Genomic DNA, 23,564 nt, shown 5'->3' with positions numbered 1-23,564 from the left:
GAACTGTATAACATACAACAAACAAGCATTTAAGATAAAGATAAAAATACAAATGGATAGAGGTTTAAGATGTTTTTAGTTAATTCCAATAATCAAAAGGGTTTGAAAAATAATTAATTTTCACACACAACAGCTTTACAATAAATACAACCCTTGCAAAGCTTATTTCATCTTTTGCTGAGACCGCATGCTGCTCTGTTGAATAGCATTTTTTTTTTTTTTTACACTCACTGTGCATCACTTACTTCTTGTAAAGCCATGACAGCAGCACAAAGCACTGTCTCATTGGCAGTTGCATGAAGTGAGGAGGAGTAATCAGAGAGAGAGAATAAGTAAAGGCAGAAGCAGATACAGATCAACTTTCGTTGCACCAGCAAAATGACTACTGGTAAGAGCCTTTAAAAATATTATTGTATTGTTTTAAATTGCATTAACAGAAAGGTGGTCTACCATCATTTCTTTCTAAACTGATGTAACATGGGTATGCTTAAACCTACTTACACATTTCTGACCACAATATAAATTGAGTGAAATGAGTGGAAAAGTGAAGTTGCAACTTTAGTACATATTTAGTAAGTATTCTGCAACTACTGCACCCTGTCTTGTCCCAGAGCCTCTGTTGCATAGACCATGTGCCAGGACAAGGTTAAAAAAAACAGTTCATTTTCAATATAAAAGTTACCAAATTCTGTTTTTTCAGTGCATATTGCAGAATGTGTTGAAGGAATGCCTGTAACAACACATTTAAATTTTTCTTCTTCAGATAACCATACAGCTGTAGATAACAGTGCACTTATGGCTGAACCAGAGAGTGGGACTGTCAGAAGGGTGATTTTTTTAGCCTCCTTGATCATCTACTGTGTGATATTTTTGGCTGGGACAGTGGGCAATGGTCTAGTCATCTACGTGACAGGCTTCAGGATGAAGAGAACAGTCAACTCCGTTTGGTTTCTCAACTTGGCCCTGGCTGACTTCCTCTTTACGGCCTTCCTAATTTTCTCCATCATTAGTTTTTCTCAGGATCACCATTGGCATTTCGGAGATTTCATGTGCAAACTCAACACATTAGTGACAGTGGTCAACATGTTTGCCAGTATCTTTCTTCTGACAGCCATAAGTCTGGATCGTTGCCTGTCAAGCTGGGTGGTGGTGTGGGCACAAAACAAGCGCACCGTCCGCAAGGCTCAGCTCATCTGTGCTGTCATCTGGATGACTGCTTTGGTCTGCAGCACCCCTTACGCAACTTTCCGTGATCTTCAGTTGCACGAAAACATCACTTACTGTAGTTATCCTCGTACAGATACTTTTCAAGAGCAATATCGGATTCTCACCATTTTTCGCTTTGTTGTGGGCTTCCTCATTCCATTCCTGGTAATATCTGTATGTTATGTGGCCATTAGTGTTCGTGCAGGTCGCCTGCAGAGGACCAGCAAAAAGAGACCTCGCAGAATAGTTTTCTCTATCATTTTTGCATTCTTCATCTGCTGGCTGCCCTTCCATGTTGTGCAGTTCATACACCTAAGCGTTGTGTCGGAGAATATTAGAATCGGAGGTACTCTGACATTGTGTCTGGCTTTTATGAACAGCTGCCTGAACCCCATTCTATATGTTTTCATGTGTGATGAATTCCAGAGGAAGCTCAAGCAGTCCATATGCTTTGTCCTAGAGAGCGCCCTGGCAGAGGACCACTTGTCGTTTATGTCTTCTCGCTCCTTGTCGTCACACTTTTCCCGGATTACCCGGAGGTCCGACTCTGTTGCACCTTTCGAAGGGAAGGACAGATCCGCTTCCTTAACCTTCACAGAAAGCAAAGCGGTCACCGCTGAGGAGAGAGAGACGCTGAGCACTGATTAAGACCTCCACATCTGCTGGACAATGCAAATATAATGAATCCAACTTTTAAAAAAACAAACAAAAAAGCTTGTAATCAATAGTGAGAAAAGTATAGGATGAATTGAAAATGACATGTTAAATTGACATCTATTATAGAAATTAGCAGAATATTCGCTGTGTTTTACTTATGAACAGCTGTTTTCACTTGTAAGACATCCCCCATGGCACCTTTTTCTTACTAGTACATGCAGTTTGATGACATGACATAGCTCCCAATTTGTTTTAGGTCTTACACCTGTGTGGGTGGACTTAACATGTAAATATTAAATGTCTTTGTGTAACACTGAATGTAAAACATTTGAAACATTTTGTACCAACTATAACCTTCAAAACTTGTGATATGGAAATGTATATAAATCACCTGACAAAGAGACCAATGTCATGTTTGCTTGTAAGCTTTTGATGCTTCATATTTGACAGGCTTATTATCCATAGCAGCATCCATGATCCCGTCATACAAGACTGAACTTTTATAATTGAGCTTTATGCACTTCAATACCGTGAATAAAAAAAAACTTAATGAGCTATTCTCTTCCTTCTACATCACAAACACGAGTACACTACTCACCAGATGGTGTTTTATCTTACAGGATACCACAATGCTATTTGCTCTATGCTCGACCTGTTGTGTTTGCAAAATCGAACATACTGTTAGTCAAACCACTGAATTGAAAGCACACCACAAATCAGAATGATTCGTTTCAAATACAAAAAACTGGGGGGAAGAATCCAACCGGTCTGTCTCACAGCATTTTAGTTCCTTATATATCTCTGAAAACATTAACTTGTAGCCCTTCTTAGTATGCTGTCAAGGAATGTGACTTTCCAGCACTTAGTTCTTAGTCATTTACTATCTTGATGAAAATATGTAACTTTGTATGCTTTCCTCAGTTGAGCATTTAGAAGGCTGTGCTATCAAAACAGCACTGACTTCCTCCATTAAGCATTACTAAAACTGGTATGAATTACATGAAAAATCCAGTGAAAACAAAAAAGTTCTAATAATGTAGTCTTTGCAACTTTCCAATTTCACATTCCTAATATAATTTTTCACCAATAATTAAGGTGCATTATAAGTGAGGCAACAGTATATTCCCTACCAGGGACTAATTCAGCAGATTATTAACACTTGCTGGCTGCACTTTAGTTCTGCTATCTAGTCAGCTACATTACAAGATTATCCCTTTCAGGATGGGATGTCATTTCAGAATATGAAAATTCTCAGTTACATTTGAATTTATTGGGGTGTCATCTCTGGCTTTGATAATTGATAAAGCACCAACAAGCGACAAGTTTGCACGTCAAAAAAGAATGAGTCATGGTGAATTTCAAATGTTATCTATAGGCTACTCTTATAGAACAATTAAAACCTCTGAGGCAACCTTTTAGTGTGTCTTAATTTCTCTGGTCGATACTAATGTGTTGAAGTTCAGAAAGCAAATCTGAAAATGGAAGAGACCACAATGGACTTCAGTCTTGTTAATGCACAAGTCACAGTGTGTGGAAAGTTGGTGAGCAAGTTCATTTATTCAGCCATCTATGCAGAATGTTTATGAATAAAACAGTCCCACATCACACTACAATGTCCCCCTAAAAAATCTGCAACAAACTCAAACATCCTTGAAAATATTTTTTTCTGCAATGCATAGGACATATGGTCTTTTTAAGGCTCAAAGTTCTGTTCATGCTTTCCTACGAGTATGACTGAGTAGATGGCAGGTGCATTCAAATACTGACTGCTGTGCCATGGCTCCTTTCCAACTGCATAGTCCATTCTGTGCTGGAGAGCCAGTCAGTGATCATAGAGCTCCTTCATCTCTTTAAGGATCTTGATACTGTCGCTGTATCTCAACTGGTTCTTGTTAGAGCACTCCTTCCATCTGAAAAAAAAGAAAAACACTCAATATGGGTCAGCTCAACTCATTCTAAACTTTTGGATGTTTTGGTCGATTTTTAAGAAAACCTGGCTTGCAAACAAATGCACATAAATTGTACATAACATAACCAGGCTTCATAACGGCTACAATGTCAGTATGTTGGAAATCGTTTTATACCAAAAAGTTGAAATTTTTCCACCACTTTTCCCAATTTCTAACTGTGAGAATGCACACTCTTATCCAATAAACTCATATTCTTATCAACTTGTATCCAATGTGCCAAAAATAAAGCAAACAAAAATAGAGGAGAATAGAGAAGATATGTACATGCCTAATTTTGCTAATCCATCTTTCCCAACAATGTACTGAGCCTAGTGGGACTCGTCTTCTTTCTTTAATTCCAGATACTTAACTAATGTAGTAAGTAAAACAAGAAGTGGGCATTATGCAAGCTCTGAGGAAGTAAAATTTCTACATGGGCCAGCAATTTGCAAACCACTAAAAGAGACCAAATACAGTACACTGGCAGATCTTAAGTTGTAGAAGAAATGTGAGTATTATCAAGGGTTTTTTATATATATACACTACCGTTCAAAAGTTTGGGGTCACATTGAAATGTTCTTATTTTTGAAGGAAAAGCACTGTACTTTTCAATGAAGATAACTTTAAACTAGTCTTAACTTTGAAGAAATACACTCTATACATTGCTAATGTGGTAAATGACTATTCTAGCTGCAAATGTCTGGTTTTTGGTGCAATATCTACATAGGTGTATAGAGGCCCATTTCCAGCAACTATCACTCCAGTGTTCTAATGGTACAATGTGTTTGCTCATTGGCTCAGAAGGCTAATTGATGATTAGAAAACCCTTGTGCAATCATGTTCACACATCTGAAAACAGTTTAGGTCGTTACAGAAGCTACAAAACTGACCTTCCTTTGAGCAGATTGAGTTTCTGGAGCATCACATTTGTGGGGTCAATTAAACGCTCAAAATGGCCAGAAAAACAGAACTTTCATCTGAAACTCGACAATCTATTCTTGTTCTTAGAAATGAAGGCTATTCCATGCGAGACATTGCTAAGAAATTGAAGATTTCCTACAAAGGTGTGTACTACTCCCTTCAGAGGACAGCACAAACAGGCTCTAACCAGAGTAGAAAAAGAAGTGGGAGGCCGCGTTGCACAACTGAGCAAGAAGATAAGTACATTAGAGTCTCTAGTTTGAGAAACAGACGCCTCACAGGTCCCCAACTGGCATCTTCATTAAATAGTACCCGCAAAACACCAGTGTCAACATCTACAGTGAAGAGGCGGCTGTGAGATTCTGGGCTTCAGGGCAGAGTGGCAAAGAAAAAGCCATATCTGAGACTGGCCAATAAAAGAAAAGATTAAGATGGGCAAAAGAACACAGACATTGGACAGAGGAAGACTGGAAAAAAGTGTTGTGGACGGATGAATCCAAGTTTGAGGTGTTTGGATCACAAAGAAGAACGTTTGTGAGACGCAGAACAAATGAAAAGATGCTGGAAGAATGCCTGACGCCATCTGTTAAGCATGGTGGAGGTAATATAATGGTCTGGGGTTGCTTTGGTGCTGGTAAGGTGGGAGATTTGTACAGGGTAAAAGGGATTCTGAATAAGGAAGGCTATCACTCCATTTTGCAACGCCATGCCATACCCAGTGGACAGCGCTTGATTGGAGCCAATTTCATCCTACAACAGGACAATGACCCTAAACACACCTCCAAATTGTGCAAGAACTATTTAGAGCAGAAGCAGGCAGCTGGTATTCTATCGGTAATGGAGTGGCCAGCGCAGTCACCAGATCTGAACCCCATTGAGCTGTTGTGGGAGCAGCTTGACCGTATGGTACGCAAGAAGTGCCCATCCAACCAATCCAACTTGTGGGAGCTGCTTCTGGAAGCGTTGGGTACAATTTCTCCAGATTACCTCAACAAATTAACAGCTAGAATGCCAAAGGTCTGCAATGCTGTAATTGCTGCAAATGGAGGATTCTTTGACGAAAGCAAAGTTTGATGTAAAAAAGATCTTATTTCAAATACAAATCATTATTTCTAACCATGTCAATGTCTTGACTCCATTTTCTATTCATTTCACAACGTATGGTGGTGAATAAGTGTGACTTTTCAGGAAAACACAAAATTGTTTGGGTGACCCCAAACTTTTGAACGGTAGTATATGTATATATATGTGTATATATATATATATATGCTAAATTGAAATGAAGCCTGGTCATTGTTATGTGACAGGTGCTGAAATGCATGCAAGAACAACTTTAAAATTACATTTCTGTTCAGAACAGAATAATTCATTTTGTTTTCAAGTCAGGCTCTTTGGTCAACCTTTACAGATTTTGACAAACACCACCACAATGTTTTCTTTGATCTTCAGGTGGGTTGTGACTAGTACACAGGTCAATGAAAATGTAAAATCCTTTCATGAAGAACATACTTTTGCCTTATCTTTTTCCAACGCTCCATGTGGTCACAAATGAGAGAACCTGATACAGGACCCGAATCGGTTAACTGTGGGAGGAGAAAATGTTCAGACTTACTTGCTTTTATTTTTTAACTAATGAACTTGATAGAAAAACAGATGTGCACCATCATTGTGCAGGTAAAACACCCTCAATAATTCTATTGCACATTATACAGTACCTTGGTAACAGTGGGTTTTTCGGTCTGTGGGATCCGGAGATTGATGGGTTCACCAGAGGTGCTGGTTGGACAGGAGGTTGGAGGAGGGAGTCTGTACACGTTCTGACCTTTACCATTGATTACCATGTCTGTAGCCTGGTAAAAGGAATGCAGTGGAACAGTCATTTTCACAATATTACTCCTGGTGTTATAATGCCCAAAGACCAAGGCATATTTCCATCTTAAGCCTAGGAAACTTAGTTAGTACTATAAGTACTCTCGTAAATACTTTAAAAATAATGTCACTGTTTAAAGACAATTTCCTGCAAAATGACATGACCATACAAATGAAAAAAATGAAAAGATTTAAGTAGCATAGTCACTTCAAACAAATTACAAAACCCAAACACAAAATGCTTTTACTCACTTACCACTGCTGGTGTTTAATTATGAACATATGCAGTTTTATTTGCAGGGATTCTGAGATTTCTACTGCTGAGATATCTACAATCCCAATTTTGTTGGTGGTGCTCAATGCATTGAAAAATTACAACTCAAATACTCAAAAGCAACTTGCCTTTCCTCAAACAATAAAAACACACACTTTCTATATACTGTGGTGAAACATACTGATAGTGACAGCCAGGGTGCAGAGTTAACTTATTTTTTTCCCCCCACCAGCCAACTGGCTAGTGAATGCTCCCAAGTGTATCAGCCACTCAATAGATTACCATTGTTGTTTTGGCTGGTGAATGAAGCAAATCTAACAGCCATTTGCATTTTTTACCAGCATTTGGCTGGTGCAAATTTTGCACCCTGGTAACAACTCTGCAGACAATTTCTATCAGCGGTGGAAGTAGTACTTCATATTTAAAAGTACAGATACCATATGAAAAATTTTACTCAAGTAAAAGTCAAAGATATCCAGAATAAACCTAAAAAAGTACTTGTAAAAAAGTAGTGGTTTTAAAAACACTTAAGTAATCAAAAACAGAGCTGCAGCACAGTCACACCTGACACCACAAAGCTCTCACTGCAATCCTCCATCTGTAAGAAGCCTGAATAGAAAAATCTTCTAGAAAAATCCAGTGCTGGTTTGAACAGACCTCTGCACAGTAACTCAGACCTCATGAAGTCTGATAAGACTGTGCTCAGACTGGCTGAGGCTGGATGTGGATCTGCTGTGCTTATACTGGCTGATGATCCAGCATCTACTCTGACAAACTAAAGCATAGCCCCAGTAAATTATAGATATTTTCTATATATTAATGTTATCAGCTGCATCAGGCCATTCAAATGGGCTCCTCCAGGTTTCCTACTTACTGCTTATAAAATGACTGGGCTGAATATGTGATGCTTATCATTTACTGAGATGTGCATCCATATTGCCCAGTTTGACTATTAAAATGCTAATTAGCTGGACAATGTGAATCCACTGCTTTCCATCTTGCATTAGTCCATTACATTACATTAATTAATTTAGCTGATGCTTTTATCCAAAGTGACTTGCAATTGCCATTTATCTCAAAAGTTGCACGCCTCTGGAGCAACTAGGGGTTAAGTGTCTTGCTCAGGGACAGGGACCCCACAGTTGAACCCGGATCTCTCACACCAAAGGCATGCGTCTTATCCACTGCGTCATCACCACAACCCAGTCCAGAGTTGTAACTAAACTTCACTGTCTTGTTTTAAAATGATGTACGAGTGCCATCATAGTTCCCACAGAAAACACTGCTACGTGACAACACATGGATGAAAGCCAAATGTGCGTTATATAATGCTCGCCAAGCGGCTAGTCTGACACGCCTTCAAAAACACCAGTGGAAAAACACTGAGCTACAGCACACATCTCTCCGCTCCCTTCCAAACACTAGCTACCCTCCAGGCAGTCAACAGACAGAAAGTTGTTACTGTGATGTAGAGACAGTGCACAGTTTTAACTTTATGGATGAAATATTATTAGAATTATATTAATATTATTAATATATAATAATATTTTGTTACAAATTAATAACTCACCACTCTGAAACTCTTGCTCCAGTCCATGTTGCTAAGCTGGCAAGGGGAACATGCACAGCTGAACCGAAGCCGTGTTTACCGGCTTCTCATGACTCGCCCTTATCTGCTTCTGATTGGCTAGCTGTAGGCAAGTAACTAGGAACCCCTAAACAACCCCTAAATAAGTTTTATTAATTAATTTTGAAAATGAAAATGATCATAATATGACCTCATTAACTAAACATTAAGCTACGGTTATCTGCTGACAGACTTTGAGAGGAGAGAACAAGTATACCTGACTGCTGTTCCCGCAATTTACTCTCATTGAGTTTTTCTCTACTCGTGCCTAGAAAGATGGTCCCAATTCATACTCTCAAAGTTGTACACATTCGCATTCACCTTTGACAGGAAAGTGAGGCAGGGCCGTCCAGCTCTGCACTGGACTTTCACTGCCTATGTTGGTGTCGCATCAGGAGTAAAAAGTCGATATTTGGCTTTGAAATGTAGTGAAATGAAAGCAAAAAGTTGCAACAACTAAAAATACAGATACCGAGAAAAAACTACTAAAGTACAGTAACGAAGTATTTGTACTTTCCACCACTGATTTCTATAATCATTACCATGAATACCATTGTTTTCAGAAGGCACTGTGAACACAGCACAAAGCTTCTGTCTTCATTAGCAGGTTTATACTGCTTAGCCACAAGAGTGCCCTTATGATGGTCAGACAGAAGCAGAGTGGTGCTAGAGGATTCTAAGAATCCAATATAACTGTACCATGGTACATTAATATTATGCTTTGTCATACATTTTTAAAATTATTATAAACAATTCCCAGTCAACTGTCCTGAGCGTTTAACAACCAACCTGCTCGTGTTTATGGTGTTTTTAAAAGGTATTTTATATTGCATGCACAAAGTTGCATGATGTGATTCACTATTTGGTGTGATAAAATCCAAGGCATAGTGGAAGGTAATTCTATCATATTTTAGCTCCATAAATAGTATTAATGTTTGATACAATGTCTTTATTCTGATTGACATACTATTTTTGGCCACAGAAATTGTAGCGTTGCTGCTCTGCAAAGGAACAAGATAGAAACTTTCAAAAGCCACTATACTTGTCTACAGTAGATGAGTGTTTCATACTTAAAAGAAGATTTTCAATGAAGTATAACTTTAAAGCCGTACAGGAGTTATTGCTTATGTATTTGCATATTTTGAATTAAGTTGTCCAACATAAGTGTAGGGCCTCACCTCTTCCTCTGCCATGCTGTGTGGGGGGCTTGGGGAAGTAGCTGGCTCTCGAACAGAAGGATTGTTTCTCATCCAGGCACGGCAGATAGGATACAGCGGAGTGCTGGTGTTGAACTGAGCCAGATCCACACTGCGATCAAACAACTTAATAATGTAGGAATCTAGCAAGTGGCAAGATAAAAGAAAAGGTGAGGAACTGTACAATGAAGTAAAAGGCAAAGTGATCACACAGTGACTGACACAAAAACAACAAAAAAGCAAAAAGAATATAATTTTTTGCTGAAGTTTACTTTGTTTATGCTGATTGCTCTCTGGGATGCCCTCATCCATCTCTTTTCGCTTCTTTCTCCGGTGCTGGGGAAATCGAGTTGATGGCCTGGAGAAATCAAAACAAGGATGGGGACTTTATAGCATGTAGAGAAAATTCACAAAAGCTTTTTAAATCTATTTCAGTGGCAGGGCAGGACCACATTGAAATTTTTATTTTTAGCCAGAACTGTATACAAATAAATGTTACTAATATGTTTTTGAGTTACTATCAGTTGTTGAAAAAAAGACACTTGCCTTTTTCCAGCAGATGATGGAGACAAATCCCTAGAGATAGCAAGTGGAACATGAAATATAAAAACAAGCTTTTACACTTTGTATTTAATGTTGAAATAATCTAACAGATATTCAGTTACTTCAGTGCACCAGCATACATTTTACAACAATTTACAATTAAATTTGAAATCCAAATAATTGATCCATACTTGTTTAAAGAGTCCGTTGATGTTTTCCCAGTATCACCCTCATTTTGCTCTCTGTTCAAAACACAAAGATGTTACTTTGACTCTAAAGTAATTAGAATAATTGGTGAAGTTTGAAATGTTAACAATAATAATTATACTAACCTTTCATTTTCACTCCTCTCTACCAGTCCACTTAATACAGCATCCAATCTGCTTCGTGCACCTGTCCCCTCTGAATCTGTATAACGTTAAGTAATAAGGAAAACAGTGAGTGCTTTAGTGAAACAAGAATTATTGACTACACCCAAAATAAGGAGTTCATATTAAATGTAGGTGATATTCTCATAGTTTATTACTTAATGCCAATGGTCTAGTTCAGGAGGATAAATACTTAAGGATGAAAAATGTTGATTAGGTTATGTTTAACGGTACGTGAAAATGTTAGGGGAGCCAACTCTCACCTGGCCTTTCAGTCTTGATCTTGACGTGGTGCATTATCTCCACCTTTCTAACGGCGTATATGTAACGTTAAGTTAGGTTAACACAGTTTTACAACCACACATTCACTGTCGGTAACAGAAATGTGTCTTGTCAGGTTGATAACGGCTGGTAACTAACGTTGGATGACAACAGGACGCATGCTTCCTAACGTTAATGTTAGCTAGCTAGCCGCGGTGACGTTAAGACCGTCTACAGTCAGCTAACCATTGGACAACATTAAAGCTAGTTCGCAAGCCCAATTTGATCTACGTTCACCGCCTATAACAATTAGCTGACTAACATTTCCCCTTGGCGGTTTAAATACATTCAGTGGAAATGTAATAAAACGTTTTATTATTATATCAGACCGTAGCGTTTACTAGCTTAAATTACCGTTGCTAACTTAACAGTTAGCTTGTTATCGACAAAAGAATAGCCTTTGCAGACTTTCCTCTTCCGCGCGCTGCCGGGTTCCTGTGATCTGATTGGCGCTTTTGCAGCGAGGATGTTCTACGTGATTGGGTAAAGCTTATGTCGATCATATTAAACTCGGTTCCGATTGGCTATACGTCTGGTAGTAAATAACGATCGGCATAAACAGTGACGCTTTCTTCTGGTTTTACAGATAATGTTGTAGTAATTGTGTTTGCAGTTAAAAAGTTAGACGTGTTAGATAAATATATCTTCAAATTCCCCGCTGTAGCAGCTGAATTTGCGATCTTACGGACAATTTGTGTCGTGCTAGCGTTTGATTCCATGGTAACTTTCTCTTGTGGACATGCCAAGTCAACTCGGGAAGGCCGGTGGATAGTGTGGTCTTCGTCTTTGTAAGTTAGTTATGTTACAGTAAGAGCTCAGGGCCAGGCAAAAATCAAACCCACACTGAAAAAACTTTGCAGTGCATCCTGTCATGTGAATCTCCAGTCACGGTCTAAAGCTGTAATGAAATCCAGGTAAGATCTAAAGATCGCATTTTATAGTAACCTAAACAATAGTTACAGTTGGTCATAAGTGTTATTTCTGCAGTGGGCCTGTGTTCACAAGGCAGAACCCCTTCCAGCCAGCGTCCAGAGTGGGGACACACTACCACCCATCCTGCAGCCAGTCCCTGTCAAAGAAAAAGAAAAAAACAGTATGTATTAAAGTAAATATTATATATATTGCAAGACACATCTGATTCTCAGTTTGCTTTCCTAAGTCCTCGCAAGCATGTCTATCACTTTTTTGTTCAGGCTTTGAGTCCTGTGCGTTCAAACCAGCGACCCAGTCCACAATTACACACTCCAGTGTGTTCAGAGAGTCAACAGCTGTTTGAGAAATCTGACCACCGTTTAGTCGCCACAGATGGACAACCTGTTTTTGCAGAGTCCTGGCCATCCACTGACTGTGGATCTTCTCCAGCCAGCCCCACAAGCTCATCTGGCTTGGAGACACCCAAAGACTCTGCGAGAGCAAGACAATCCACAGCTTCCTCAGAGCTAGAAGCTGAGCAGGATTCAGTGCTGGCAAAGTATGCTTTCAGTTTTCAATAAAAAGGTGCAATATGTAATGGTAAACCTGCTCTTTGTTATTTTATGTTACTATTTGAATCACTACTTACTACACACCACAGCAGGAGTAACCTTTGCTCTCCCAGGTACATAGACCGCTTTCGCCATGGTCTGCCACAGAGTCGAGAGGAGCGCCGGCAGAAGGCTTCTGCTGTTGGAGAGAATCAGCTGCCTTTTTGGTGGATGTCACCCTCATCTGTACCCCCCAGTTCAACACCAACTAAAACAACAGACAAAGGTATATTCTCACTTATTGCATGCTTACTGTTTTTGAATGTCGGTGTTATTAACTGTTACCTACTCTCAGATTTCAATGTAGAAAGCAACCTTTCTGGTACACTCTTTCTGTGGAATCCCTTCCTCTGAACAGATCCAGTTATCCAGCCTCTGATAGATGACCATGGACATGCCATTTTTAGTCCTGCTGGACAGCGTCAACATGACATTTCCCTTTCCCCATGCAGAGAATCTCTTACTGTGTGTGCATTTGTGAGTTTACTCCGAGTTAACTAAGATATATTGTCTTTCTCTACTAAAATGAAATAATGTATTGTTTGTAGGACATTTCTGGATGTGCCTACAAATGCATTGCTATTTCTTTAAAAAGAAAAAAAGAACATCAGATAATATTCCATCTTGTTTTGATTCTTTGGGTGTACTGTTATAATGGGCTCTTGGGTCTTTATGCCAGATTTGACTGAATGCCCAGGAAGCAGAATGTCTGCAGGAGAGACACCTTATTTTGACTAAGTGTTCATATAAATATTTGCATTTCAACACCACACCACATGTCCATTTGGAAACCTCTGTGTTTACTAAATGCCTGCGAAGCCATCATTTATGCAGCCATGTTTGATACATTTATGGCTTGTTCAGCCTGCTCACAAAATTATTAAACAACCTCAGTATATTTGTTTGCAATATAAGGCCAGCTAATGGGACTTAACAAATGTAAAGAAAATTTAATTATCTAGTTTTATTCATTTACACATTATTATGAGTGTTCTTTTGTATTGAAATATCGAGCAAAATTGTGGTTTATTGAGTGTTCTGCCTGTTGCTTCTGTTTCTCAGAATTTGTCAGACACCTCCCAGGGTGAATTTGATGACACAGAGATACTACACCTTCAAGAAAGGGCCAACAGACTACTGTTGAGAAAGTATGAAGACTAATGAATAACAATTAATGATACATTTGTTAATTCCTATAATTGTAAGTAACTTTTTGTCTTTCTAACAGTGAATGTAGTCTGAGCGATGGATCTATCCATGTCAGCTCAGAGGGCGTGGGTTGCTCAGATTTCTCTTCTCCAGTCAGTGTAGATGAACCAGTATGCCAACCTTTGATTCCCAGTATAATCAAATTTACTACTGGTAAGGCAAGAGTGTGGAGTAATATACATTTTATAGATGGATTTTTGTTACTGTTTTCAAATTTAAACTTGCTCAATGTCATTTCTCCTTGAACTTGTGGTAAATGATTCCTCTTTTTTTCATGCTTAATATTTTGATCTGTACTGCTGTGTCAGTGTTATTGTGCAATGTGTTTATCATTTACAGCGAAGGCCAGTTCAGACCCAGTTCAAACTGTGTCATCTCAAAAATCCATTCCATCTCTGGTGCCCCCTACACGCCCAGAAGAAGACATCTTGTTCCAGTGGCGTTTAAGGCGAAAGATGGAGCAGGCCAGGGCGTGGCCCCAGACCCACCCCAGTCTTCATGGTCCCGCATTTAGCTGGCAGGCCACCAGTGTGAGCCATCCCTCTGCCAGTGGACATGCTTACAAGGTTGGAGTCATAGCGTATTACTCCATTTCTTTTGTCTATTCCAGATTTACAGAATAATTGAAATTGCCTCTTTCTTGCATCATCCATAGCAACAGCAGAGTACTCATCTTCCTGAATTCTCACAAAAAGCTACACATCCCCATATCACTGCTCCCCAGCCAGAAGCCACAGAAGCTTACCATTTATGGCCCCCAGCTTCAGGTCCACCTCCCTTCCCTGCCTTTGTTGTCTCTGGCTCCCCTGTCTCTCAGCCCCAGACAATTTCCCATGTTCCTGCTCACATGCATTTACTCTGTGATGTCTTGCCCTGTCCGATCCAGTCATCTCATGCCCGCACACAACGAAACAATTCACAAAGTACAGATGAGTCTCAGAGCAAGGTTGTCCGCAAAAAGAGCCAAGTCCCTGGAAAACCAATGAATACCTTCACTGATGAGCCAATTTGTGAACACATGCCATCCCCACCACCTGCTTCATGTGGAGCTATAGTAGGAGAGGGGCCTAGTCACCACAAAAGATCTGAGAGGAACAGGAAAGAGAATGCCCAGGAAAAAGAGTCAGAGAAGAAAGAGAAGAAGACAGCGATGTCCTTCAGAAAGCAGAAGAAATCATCAAGGTCAAGTATTGAAACATGCACACAGTGTACAAAAAAATAATAATTCATGTCTGAATACTTTAGTTTACTTTTTTTTTTTTTCATCAGATATAATGTGGAAAAGGAACAGGCAGATGGCCCTGGCTCTGCAAACAGGAGTTCTTCACATCAAAGAGTTCCTAAAAAGGTCATGCAGCGGGCAGAGCAGCTGCAACAGGAGGGATGCCAAGAGTTTTCCAGTGAAACCAGTGGCGATCATGCACCACCGCATTCTCCAATCCACAGTGCCTTAGGACAGGTCAGAACAAGCACAAGCTGTTCTCAAGTTATTTTATTTAATACTTTCGCTATGTAGTTTGATTCATACGAGTGCCTTATGAAGCCATCAGCATCTTATGTCTTAATGTTTTTCCTCCTCTTATAACTTCATAACTTGCCAGCAGTTTGAATTCCGTAATTTAGTTCTTGTGGAAAATAATCGTTCTAAGTTGTCTTCAGGATATCCAAATCCTAAGATTTGCATGTAGTTCATTTATAGCCATGTTAGAATAACATGACAAAGTGGCAAAGATTATTTAAATGTAGTCCATTTACCACATATCTTGAATGATGTTGCCATCACTCTGCACACCATCATCTAATGTTGAGGTGGAATGTTATTATGGTAATTAAAAGCTGTATTAACCAGCATGGTGTTCTCATTGTGCCTTGACAGGTAGTTTCAGAGGTATTGTTCCCTACAGTGGACTCATCTCCTGCAGAAAGGACCCCTGTCTCTTCGGTTTCTCCTCTCTGCACTTCCTCTGCACCTCCACAATCCTCAGTTCTTCCATGCAGTGAACATAACTCTTCAGAGGTCATTACACAGCTGCTGCAAGAAGCTGAAGGTGAGCGTATGGCAGCAAAGAGCACCAACCTTTACCCTGTAGGCAATTGTGGAGTAAATAATCCGTCCTATGAATAGCTTCCACAATATTTCAGAACCCTTTAGGTCAAAACCCCTCAAACACTTTTTTTCCCTGCATGCTGTTGTGTAACTGCATGTGCCTTTGGGGGTTCAAATAAATAATTACTTATAGTCTTGGTCCTCTATATATACACATGTTGATAATATTCCATTATCAACCATCTCCTTGGATGCTCATTACCTTCAACAGTACTGTTTTTTCCTTTTTCAGATTCAGATGAAAAGGAATTTGAAGATGACCCTTTATTGCAAGTCCTTCGCAAACAGAGAAAATGGGTAAAGGAGCAGATCAGGTAAAATGATCTATTAATTAAATTGCTCAGCTAGCCAAATTGATTTATACAGAATGGTGTTGCTCCCAGAAGGCTGTTAATCTTGTAGCTGTTGTAGTAATGTTATTGAATCATCTAAATATAGCACCCCAAATTCCAGAAAAATAATCTACTGCATTTTCCCTTTTAGTGAAGTGGATTCTATGTTGAATGAATTCCTGGAAGAGCAACAAGTTACTTGAACACTGTCAAGAAACACTTGAAGTAGTCACTTTTATTATTTGTTTTATAAAGAAATAAAGTTTATTTGAACTTTTTAAAAAGAAATATGTCCACATTAAAGAGCTTGGAGATATGTCTGTGTGCGCCATTAATCACATTAGAGTGCATTTTACAAAAGGTACACACAAAAACAACTGTGAACACAGAATATTTACAAAGACCGGTTCCTTGAAACATTATGTAAGATTGTCGAGTAATAGCAGAGCAGTATATACAAACCTGAAAGAGCAGGGAAACAGTGCCAGGAACAGAACAAATGTGTGTTTTGGCACATGCTGAGCGTTGCTGTGACTGGAGGAGCCTTAAGTTATTTCTGTTTGTGCCTCTGTGTTCATAAAGGCTTCTGTTACATTTGTTTCCACACATGGTGATGATAGCAAAGATTTGAGTGTTTGCTATTTATGTGCTTAGTTTCGGATTCTGGAGTTCTCGGTTTGCAGCATCGGCCCAGATATGATAAGGATGCCCTCTGGAGAGACTGCAGACTCCAAAGCCATAGTGTGCACTCCCTTTGGGATTCGGTAGCGGCGGTTGAACTGCCGTGTTGTACACCCTTGACCGTCCTTCTAACAAAACACAGAAACGAATACAAGTTTAGAGGATAACAAACCATATTGTAAATAAAACAACACAAATACAGCAATTCTCCTCAAAGAATACCAACCTTTTTCTCTTCATGCTTTCCTTGCACTTCTACAAAGTCTCCTATGACTTTGACCATTAGGTCCTCTGGGTTGAAGTCCTTCACATCAACTTGAACTGTGAAACCGCTTTCATCACAGTTCACCTACAAGCAAGTGTGGAAATACTGTATATTATTATAGAGAAATAATATATCTCTAAGCACAGCAAATAGTCATAATACAAAAAGTCATATTTGCCACCATGCACAGATATCCTTAACAATATTTGAGTGTGAAAGTTTGAGGGGGGGCTTTCAACTGCATCTAAGGGTTCATCTGCTTATGAAAAGGTAGATGCAGTTAAAAGCCTTGAAAAAGGTACTATCAATATATTCATATTTTTCAAATGAAAAATGAGGGAACTACTTCTGAGCCAAATGGAGTGAATCCTCTGCCTTTTGAACAAGGTACCATTGTAAAAGGATATTTGTGTTTCCATGCCATTCTAATGAGCCAAAATAAATGCATTCATGTTTTATTTTTTTCCAATTTTTTTATTTTTTATTTTTTTCAATACCTAGCTATAGTAAATTAAAATGACCTACCTCTGCAGAGCTGCCATTATCAGTCTCTGGAATTAATAACTTCGGGGACCACTTATATTGTCCATAAGTCCCATTCAGCCGAGGAAGAAGAGGTGGTAAAACCTTCTCCCACGGGATACCACCAGCTGGCAGAGTGGGTGGCAGGATGAAGTCCATTTCTAATCAGCAGAAAATTGGGGAAAGAATTAGCTGACTTGACAGTGAAGCTACTGCAGGTTACACTACGAGGCATACAACACTGGCCACTTACCTCTTAAATTCCCTGACCAAGTAAGTGTGCGAAAGGGAAAGGACAGCCCCTATTTAACCGCTTGCGTGAAGTCTTGAGTGATGAGCTGGTGCGCCCGTCTGTCTGACTCCTCGCCGTTATATACGTGACTGACTGTTGTGGTGTGTGCTTTATACTGGTGTTGCATAATGAGTTGGGAATTCATAGTGGGGCACCTTGCTTCTGTTATGTTCTGGACTAATGCGTACCCTTGGGTGTTCAGGCGGGGCCAGATATTGTTTTGGGAGTGACGCAGCTGTTGCGAGCTTATTGGTAATTACCGTGTTTATTAGCTATTAGCAGTAGCCTACAGTTTATTCATAGGGTTGACGATACGAACACGCCGTTCAGTTATAAGACCTGTTACGAAGTATATTATCCTTAAGGTCGGTTGTCAGGGAAGGTCTCTCTAAATAGAAGTTCAAAAGACGATGCTGTTTACCCACGTGAGCTCATGCCGGACAGACAGTGACAGCGGGGACGTCCCACACACATGCCAGAGCACTTGTACTGCCAATAAGCTTATTTGCCCCCATCACTCACTCTCACAGTGGTGGAAGAACTATTCAGATAATTTAAACTAAGTAAATGTGTTTAAAAACTCCATTGCAAGTGAAAGTATTGCATTCAAAATCTAAGTAATAAGTAGGCTACAGAAACATTTTAATAGGAGCCTACTCATAATGCAGAAATTTGCTCCTGTGGGTATTGTATGATTGAATATTCTATTGATGTTTTTATCACTTAAGCATTAATGAGTAAGAAGCATTGTAATGCATTGTTGGCCTAGGTGAAGCTAATTTGAACTACTTTCCATTTTGCTGGTTACTTTATAACAATAGGATACAACCAATTTTATTATCTGGTTAAATGTTTTGTGGATGACATCATCTTAATGAGTAGCTGTCAAATACAAGTAGAGAAATTAAAAAGTACAATATTTACCTCTGAAATCTAGTGAAATATAAAGTGCCATAAAATGAAAGTGCCTAAAAATTGTACTTACAGTACTTGAATGAATGTATTTGCTTATTTCAGTACACATAAAGTACAACACACTTGGAAACAATGCCCATAAAAGGATTTTTTTATTTATTTAATCCCCATAAATCTCCCTGCCTTGTGAAAAGTACTGATCATACTGATACTTGGCACACTCTTTTGAAGTCAGCAGTCTACACAGCAGGCACATGTTCTCCCTGTTAGTAATGTAGAACCTGTTACTTAAGCTTTGACTGGAGTGACTAAAAATGGCACTGATTATGTTATGACTCATTTAGGATGCTAGGGAAGTGGGGACACTTGGAGGGATTAAGTTATTGGGTTTCACAACAGGCGCCAGCGATTGTCCAGACTTTAGGAGACTTCTGTAACAATGCAAACTATTAGGAGTATATATGGAGAAAATAACTCCCAGATGGGTCACCAAACAAAAAGTCCATAGTGATTCATAGATCCAAGAGGGATAATGATATTCCAACATAAGAAGAGAATTCTGACTTGCCATGGGAAATATAGTACATGAAATGAAAATATTGCAACTTAGAAACATCATGTATTTTTAATTTTTTTTTTATTTGTCATTCATACACAAGTAAAAATAGTTTTGGGTGCAGCTAATGAATTTAGCTCCCGAGACCCATACATCACCAATTCTTTTCACTGTAGTTAAAGGAGGAACATATTTGGTCCTTTATTGTGGATCATTAGTTATTTTCAAGAGACCTGTCATCAAAAAATGTCTCATGGAATGCCCAGTGGAATTGTAAAGGAGAGGTAATCTCCCACCTCCCCCCACTCTGCTCTGAAGTGCTGGAAAATAGTAATCCATGTGGTGAGTACTGTAACCCATAACAGCAGCCCCAGTGCTGAGCGCTTCACATCTAGATGAAAAACACACAAGACAAATATTTGGCATTAAATCACACACACACACACACGTATATCATATCACACTCTAGCTTTGCCTTCCTTGAACAATAAAGCTCATAAAATTGTGAAAATACTGTTTAATAGGAGTTTAATAAGTGCAACATGTGTTTTAAATAATAAATGTCACTAGGGGCACTGATGTACAGTACAGGCCAAAAGTTTGGACACACCTTCTCATTCAATGCGTTTCCTTTATTTTCATGACTATTTACATTGTAGATTCTCACTGAAGGCATCAAAACTTTGAATGAACACATGTGGAATTATGTACTTAACAAAAAACTGTGAAATAACTGAAAACATGTCTTATATTCTAGTTTCTTCAAAGTAGCCACCCTTTGCTCTGATTATTGCTTTGCACACTCTTGGCATTCTCTTGATGAGCTTCAAGAGGTAGTCACCTGAAATAGTTTAACAGTCTTGAAGGAGTTCCCAGAGATGCTTAGCACTTGTTGGCCCTTTTGCCTTCACTCTGCGGTCCAGCTCACCCCAAACCAACTCGATTGGGTTCAGGTCTGGTGACTGTGGAGACCAGGTCATCTGGCGCAACACTCCATCACTCTCCTTCTTGGTCAAATAGCCCTTACACAGCCTGGAGGTGTGTTTGGGGTCATTGGCCTGTTGAAAAATAAATCATGGTCCAACTAAACGCAAACCAGATGGGATGGCATGTTGCTGCAGGATGCTGTGGTAGCCATGCTGGTTCAGTATACCTTCAATTTTGAATAAATCCCCAACAGTGTCACCAGCAAAGCACCCCCACACCATCACACCTCCTCCATGCTTCACAGTGGGAACCAGGCATGTAGAATCCATCCGTTCACCTTTTCTGCGTCGCACAAAGACACGGCGGTTGGAACCAAAGATCTCAAATTGGACTCGTCAGACCAAAGCACAGATTTCCACTGGTCTAATGTCCATTCCTTGTGTTTCTTGGCCCAAACAAATCTCTTCTGCTTGTTGCCTCTCCTTAGCAGTGGTTTCCTAGCAGCTACTTAACCATGAAGGCCTGATTCGCGCAGTCTCCTCTTAACAGTTGTTCTAGAGATGTGTCTGCTGCTAGAACTCTGTGTGGCATTCAGCTGGTCTCTAATCTGAGCTGGCTGGCTGATGACTCGGATGAACTTATCCTCAGCAGCAGAGGTGACTCTTGGTCTTCCTTTCCTGGGGCAGTCCTCACGTGAGCCAGTTTCATTGTAGCGCTTGATGGTTTTTGCGATTGCACTTGGGGACACATTCAAAGTTTTCCAGACTGAATGACCTTCATTTGTTAAAGTAATGATGGCCACTCGTTTCCCCTTTACTTAGCTGATTGGTTCTTGCCATAATATGATTCCTAACAGTTGTCTAATAGGGCTGTCGGCTGTGTATCAACCTGACTTCTGCACAAGACAACTGATGGTCCAAACCCCATTAATAAGGGAAAAAATTCCACTAATTAACCCTGACAAGGCACACCTGTGAAGTGAAAACCATTTCAGGTGACTACCTTATGAAGCTCATTGAGAGAACACCAAGGGTTTGCAGCGCTATCAAAAAAGCAAAGGATGGCGACTTTGAGGAATATAAAATACACACTTTTTTGTTAAGTACATAATTCCATATGTGTTCATTCATAGTTGCGATGCCTTCAGTGAGAATCTACAATGTAAATAGTCAAGAAAATAAAGAAAAGGCATTGAATGAGAAGGTGTGTCCAAACTTTTGGCCTGTACTGTATGTGGGAAAATATTTTATTTCTCAAACAAAATACTAACAAGGACATTCACTGTCTTAATTGGTGATTTGAACAAAGCAAGTAAATGTCTGCTAATGTCAGCTAGCCAGAAATGTTTGATGTATATTTTGTGCTACTTTATAGGCTGGGCAATATGGGCCAAATTAATATTTGATATACATTTTATTTATAGCAATCAAAAATATATACTAGAATATTAAAAATCCTATAGTGAGTCATATGGTTGTTAGTGTTTTCCTAATACAGTAATCATACAGTACAGTAAAATAAAACTGTTATTAAGTATTTTGGATATAATATATGGATCCAGGAATTCTATTCTAAAAAACCTATATAAAAAGGTATAATGCACAATATTTAATAATTTCCAAGTCCTACTTAGGAAGCATTCAGTCAACTTTCAATCAACAAAAAGTCATCATGTCTCCTGTAGGATTTAACCTCATCCCAGCAGTCTGACTGATTCTGTTCGAATTGTGTATACACAATGGCATTGACGTTTTACTGACGACATTTGTCAGAGATATTGAACGGATTAAAAACTTAATGAGTGAATAACATGAGTCCTTTAAGTGTTGAATCCACAGCACAACAACTGAGGGAAACTAGGAGTGAGCATCAAACCTATGCTGTTTTTAAATACACATTTTAATTAAAATTGTCCAGCAATGATTTGTAAAATATTTGGTATTTAAGCAGCAGTTCTGACACTTACACGTTTTTATCTGGAGCTGTTCAGTGTAGGTTGGCTTTACAAAGGCCTCCCGAAAAAACCAAACAACATTGACCAGCCACAGGAACGGGAGAAATGCAAAGCCACCTGAGAAAAGAAAAGATGGGGGAAAAAAAAAACATTCTCAACAACAATTCTAATGAATATTTAGGAAAATCTACTCGAGATTGCTCATGCTTTTCTTTAGATCTATCCTCCCTCTCGCATAAAGAGGATAACTTCTGGAGGATACAAACACTTGCACATTTACAAACCAAATACTCTTAACGTTACCTAAGTAATATTTTCTGCATAGGCTGAGCTTCTCCTCATTTGGCAGTCGTTCCAGGTTCATTGTGGATTAAGTTTGAATCCTGCTACAAGAAAAAACAAGTTTCAGCGTAGAGCCAGCTGTAAAGACAATAAACTGTTATGACAAAAGTGATGCTGGTTGTGTCTACGTTTACCCACTGGCCTGGACATTACTTAAGCGACGTACTCTTATGACAATGATATAAAATCCTATCAATAAATCAGCATTCTAGTGCTTGCTGACCTGGTTTGTTTTGTCAGATGACCAAATTCACCCCAGGCTAGTGTTAGCATTTCGTTAGCTTCGCAAGGTTAGTCTGTTCCGACCGCTACAAACAGCCGTACCAGCAAATTACATTGGTATCCAGATTCTGTGCGAATTCGTTTTATAATATTTATAAGGGACTAGAATATTGGACATTAGATCGTTTACCTGGTTAGTTTTAAGGACAAAAAGTCAAGATAATCGTCGCATATAGCTTCGAAACAATACAACTACACTTCCTCACTCCTTCGTCCTTCTTCTTTGTTTTTTCTTTGGGGCGGGGGGGTGGGGGTCAAAAAGCACGCTAACCTGCACTATATCGCCACCTACTGTACCAAACCGTGTGACATGGGAAACCATCTTTTATACAGTCTATGGTAACAATACAGTATATGACAATGCACGCCTTCATCAGCGGTTTAAATCATAGATTTAAGAAGATTAATAAAGTACTTTAGTCCTTCCCTTGCCTGCCCTCACACTTCACTGATACGTTAGTAGACTAGATAACAAATGTTCATCAAGTTCTTTAGCAAAGACCCTCCCCTGATAATTGCCATGTAATTTGTTTGCATAACAAATCTGGGATTTGCGCTGGAATTCAGAGGTCTGGAACCCGGACACGGCACAAACAATATTGCTATTATATTTATATTTTCTGTCAACAACAAATTATTATTGAACAAGAGATTTTGCCATATTTCTAGTAATCAGTGTATTCTGCATCAGGCTACTTTTTTCTTTTACATGGGCTGAAACTGAAC

General features: G+C 39.2%; 5 protein-coding genes and 1 long non-coding RNA gene across 11 annotated transcripts; 2 read left to right on the top strand and 4 right to left on the bottom strand.

The window, feature by feature from the left end:
- The first annotated feature begins 245 nt into the window (after positions 1-245).
- On the top strand, positions 246-2,418 carry LOC119898325 (chemokine-like receptor 1). The gene is made up of 2 exons (XM_038712532.1): positions 246-388; positions 764-2,418. The coding sequence occupies exons 1-2, from the start codon at positions 379-381 to the stop codon at positions 1,852-1,854; spliced, it is 1,101 nt and encodes a 366-aa protein (XP_038568460.1). The 5' UTR covers positions 246-378; the 3' UTR covers positions 1,855-2,418.
- A 978-nt stretch (positions 2,419-3,396) lies between these two features.
- On the bottom strand, positions 3,397-11,257 carry lin37 (lin-37 DREAM MuvB core complex component). The gene is made up of 9 exons (XM_038712545.1): positions 10,874-11,257; positions 10,575-10,650; positions 10,434-10,484; positions 10,246-10,275; positions 9,972-10,057; positions 9,682-9,842; positions 6,449-6,583; positions 6,243-6,316; positions 3,397-3,773 (listed from the first exon to the last, which is right to left on the bottom strand). Exons 1-9 carry the CDS (start codon positions 10,905-10,907, stop codon positions 3,686-3,688), a joined length of 735 nt encoding a protein of 244 aa, XP_038568473.1. The 5' UTR covers positions 10,908-11,257; the 3' UTR covers positions 3,397-3,685.
- A 220-nt stretch (positions 11,258-11,477) lies between these two features.
- On the top strand, positions 11,478-16,390 carry proser3 (proline and serine rich 3). 3 transcript variants are annotated; one of them, XM_038712502.1, is made up of 13 exons: positions 11,478-11,845; positions 11,919-12,024; positions 12,125-12,402; positions 12,529-12,680; positions 12,813-12,931; positions 13,517-13,602; positions 13,683-13,816; positions 14,003-14,229; positions 14,319-14,845; positions 14,933-15,122; positions 15,540-15,711; positions 16,003-16,084; positions 16,254-16,390. In XM_038712502.1, the coding sequence occupies exons 1-13, from the start codon at positions 11,835-11,837 to the stop codon at positions 16,303-16,305; spliced, it is 2,136 nt and encodes a 711-aa protein (XP_038568430.1). In that variant the 5' UTR covers positions 11,478-11,834; the 3' UTR covers positions 16,306-16,390. The 3 variants fall into 3 exon arrangements, with proteins under 3 accessions (XP_038568430.1, XP_038568428.1, XP_038568427.1); XM_038712500.1 differs by having other exon boundaries at positions 12,101-12,402; positions 12,813-12,919; XM_038712499.1 differs by having other exon boundaries at positions 12,101-12,402.
- Positions 16,318-17,984, bottom strand: hspb6 (heat shock protein, alpha-crystallin-related, b6). 2 transcript variants are annotated; one of them, XM_038712552.1, is made up of 4 exons: positions 17,824-17,984; positions 17,574-17,731; positions 17,010-17,132; positions 16,318-16,911 (listed from the first exon to the last, which is right to left on the bottom strand). In XM_038712552.1, exons 2-4 carry the CDS (start codon positions 17,727-17,729, stop codon positions 16,753-16,755), a joined length of 438 nt encoding a protein of 145 aa, XP_038568480.1. In that variant the 5' UTR covers positions 17,730-17,731; positions 17,824-17,984; the 3' UTR covers positions 16,318-16,752. The 2 variants fall into 2 exon arrangements, with proteins under 2 accessions (XP_038568480.1, XP_038568481.1); XM_038712553.1 differs by having other exon boundaries at positions 16,318-16,908.
- A 1,399-nt stretch (positions 17,985-19,383) lies between these two features.
- On the bottom strand, positions 19,384-23,082 carry psenen (presenilin enhancer, gamma-secretase subunit). Of its 3 annotated transcripts, none has more exons than XM_038712555.1 (4): positions 22,969-23,082; positions 22,518-22,600; positions 22,227-22,331; positions 19,384-19,724 (listed from the first exon to the last, which is right to left on the bottom strand). In XM_038712555.1, exons 2-4 carry the CDS (start codon positions 22,576-22,578, stop codon positions 19,585-19,587), a joined length of 306 nt encoding a protein of 101 aa, XP_038568483.1. In that variant the 5' UTR covers positions 22,579-22,600; positions 22,969-23,082; the 3' UTR covers positions 19,384-19,584. The 3 variants fall into 3 exon arrangements, with proteins under 3 accessions (XP_038568483.1, XP_038568484.1, XP_038568485.1); XM_038712556.1 differs by having other exon boundaries at positions 22,518-22,597; positions 22,969-23,070; XM_038712557.1 differs by lacking the exon at positions 22,969-23,082 and adding an exon at positions 22,780-22,921 and having other exon boundaries at positions 22,518-22,597.
- Positions 19,945-22,220, bottom strand: LOC119898346. The gene is made up of 2 exons (XR_005443529.1): positions 20,487-22,220; positions 19,945-20,391 (listed from the first exon to the last, which is right to left on the bottom strand). It is a non-coding gene; the product is annotated as an uncharacterized LOC119898346 (long non-coding RNA).
- Positions 23,083-23,564: the final 482 nt, after the last annotated feature.

This window comes from Micropterus salmoides, unplaced genomic scaffold (assembly GCF_014851395.1).
Source record: "Micropterus salmoides isolate LMB-PRFRI ecotype aquatic unplaced genomic scaffold, ASM1485139v1 Ms_hic_scaffold_11, whole genome shotgun sequence".
NCBI lineage: Eukaryota > Metazoa > Chordata > Actinopteri > Centrarchiformes > Centrarchidae > Micropterus > Micropterus salmoides.
This window is presented reverse-complemented; position numbering and strand designations above follow the sequence as displayed.

Excerpts from the sequence above, each read along its gene's own strand:
- proser3 (XM_038712499.1), top strand. Across the intron at positions 12,025-12,100 it reads CAAAGAAAAAGAAAAAAACA|CATGTCTATCACTTTTTTGT; the intron begins GTATGTATTAAA and ends AGTCCTCGCAAG. Across the intron at positions 16,085-16,253 it reads TGGGTAAAGGAGCAGATCAG|TGAAGTGGATTCTATGTTGA; the intron begins GTAAAATGATCT and ends TTTCCCTTTTAG.
- psenen (XM_038712555.1), bottom strand. The coding sequence starts at position 22,578 with ATGAACCTGGAACGACTGCCAAATGAGGAGAAGCTCAGCCTATGCAGA. Across the intron at positions 22,332-22,517 it reads ATGCAGAAAATATTACTTAG|GTGGCTTTGCATTTCTCCCG; the intron begins GTAACGTTAAGA and ends TTCTTTTCTCAG. Across the intron at positions 19,725-22,226 it reads ACAGCTCCAGATAAAAACGT|ATGTGAAGCGCTCAGCACTG; the intron begins GTAAGTGTCAGA and ends TTTTTCATCTAG.
- hspb6 (XM_038712552.1), bottom strand. The coding sequence starts at position 17,729 with ATGGACTTCATCCTGCCACCCACTCTGCCAGCTGGTGGTATCCCGTGG. Across the intron at positions 17,133-17,573 it reads ATAATGGCAGCTCTGCAGAG|GTGAACTGTGATGAAAGCGG; the intron begins GTAGGTCATTTT and ends ACTTGCTTGTAG. Across the intron at positions 16,912-17,009 it reads GAAAGCATGAAGAGAAAAAG|AAGGACGGTCAAGGGTGTAC; the intron begins GTTGGTATTCTT and ends GTGTTTTGTTAG.
- lin37 (XM_038712545.1), bottom strand. The coding sequence starts at position 10,907 with ATGCACCACGTCAAGATCAAGACTGAAAGGCCAG. Across the intron at positions 10,276-10,433 it reads TCAACGGACTCTTTAAACAA|GGATTTGTCTCCATCATCTG; the intron begins GTATGGATCAAT and ends TGCTATCTCTAG. Across the intron at positions 6,317-6,448 it reads AAAAACCCACTGTTACCAAG|TTAACCGATTCGGGTCCTGT; the intron begins GTACTGTATAAT and ends CTCCTCCCACAG.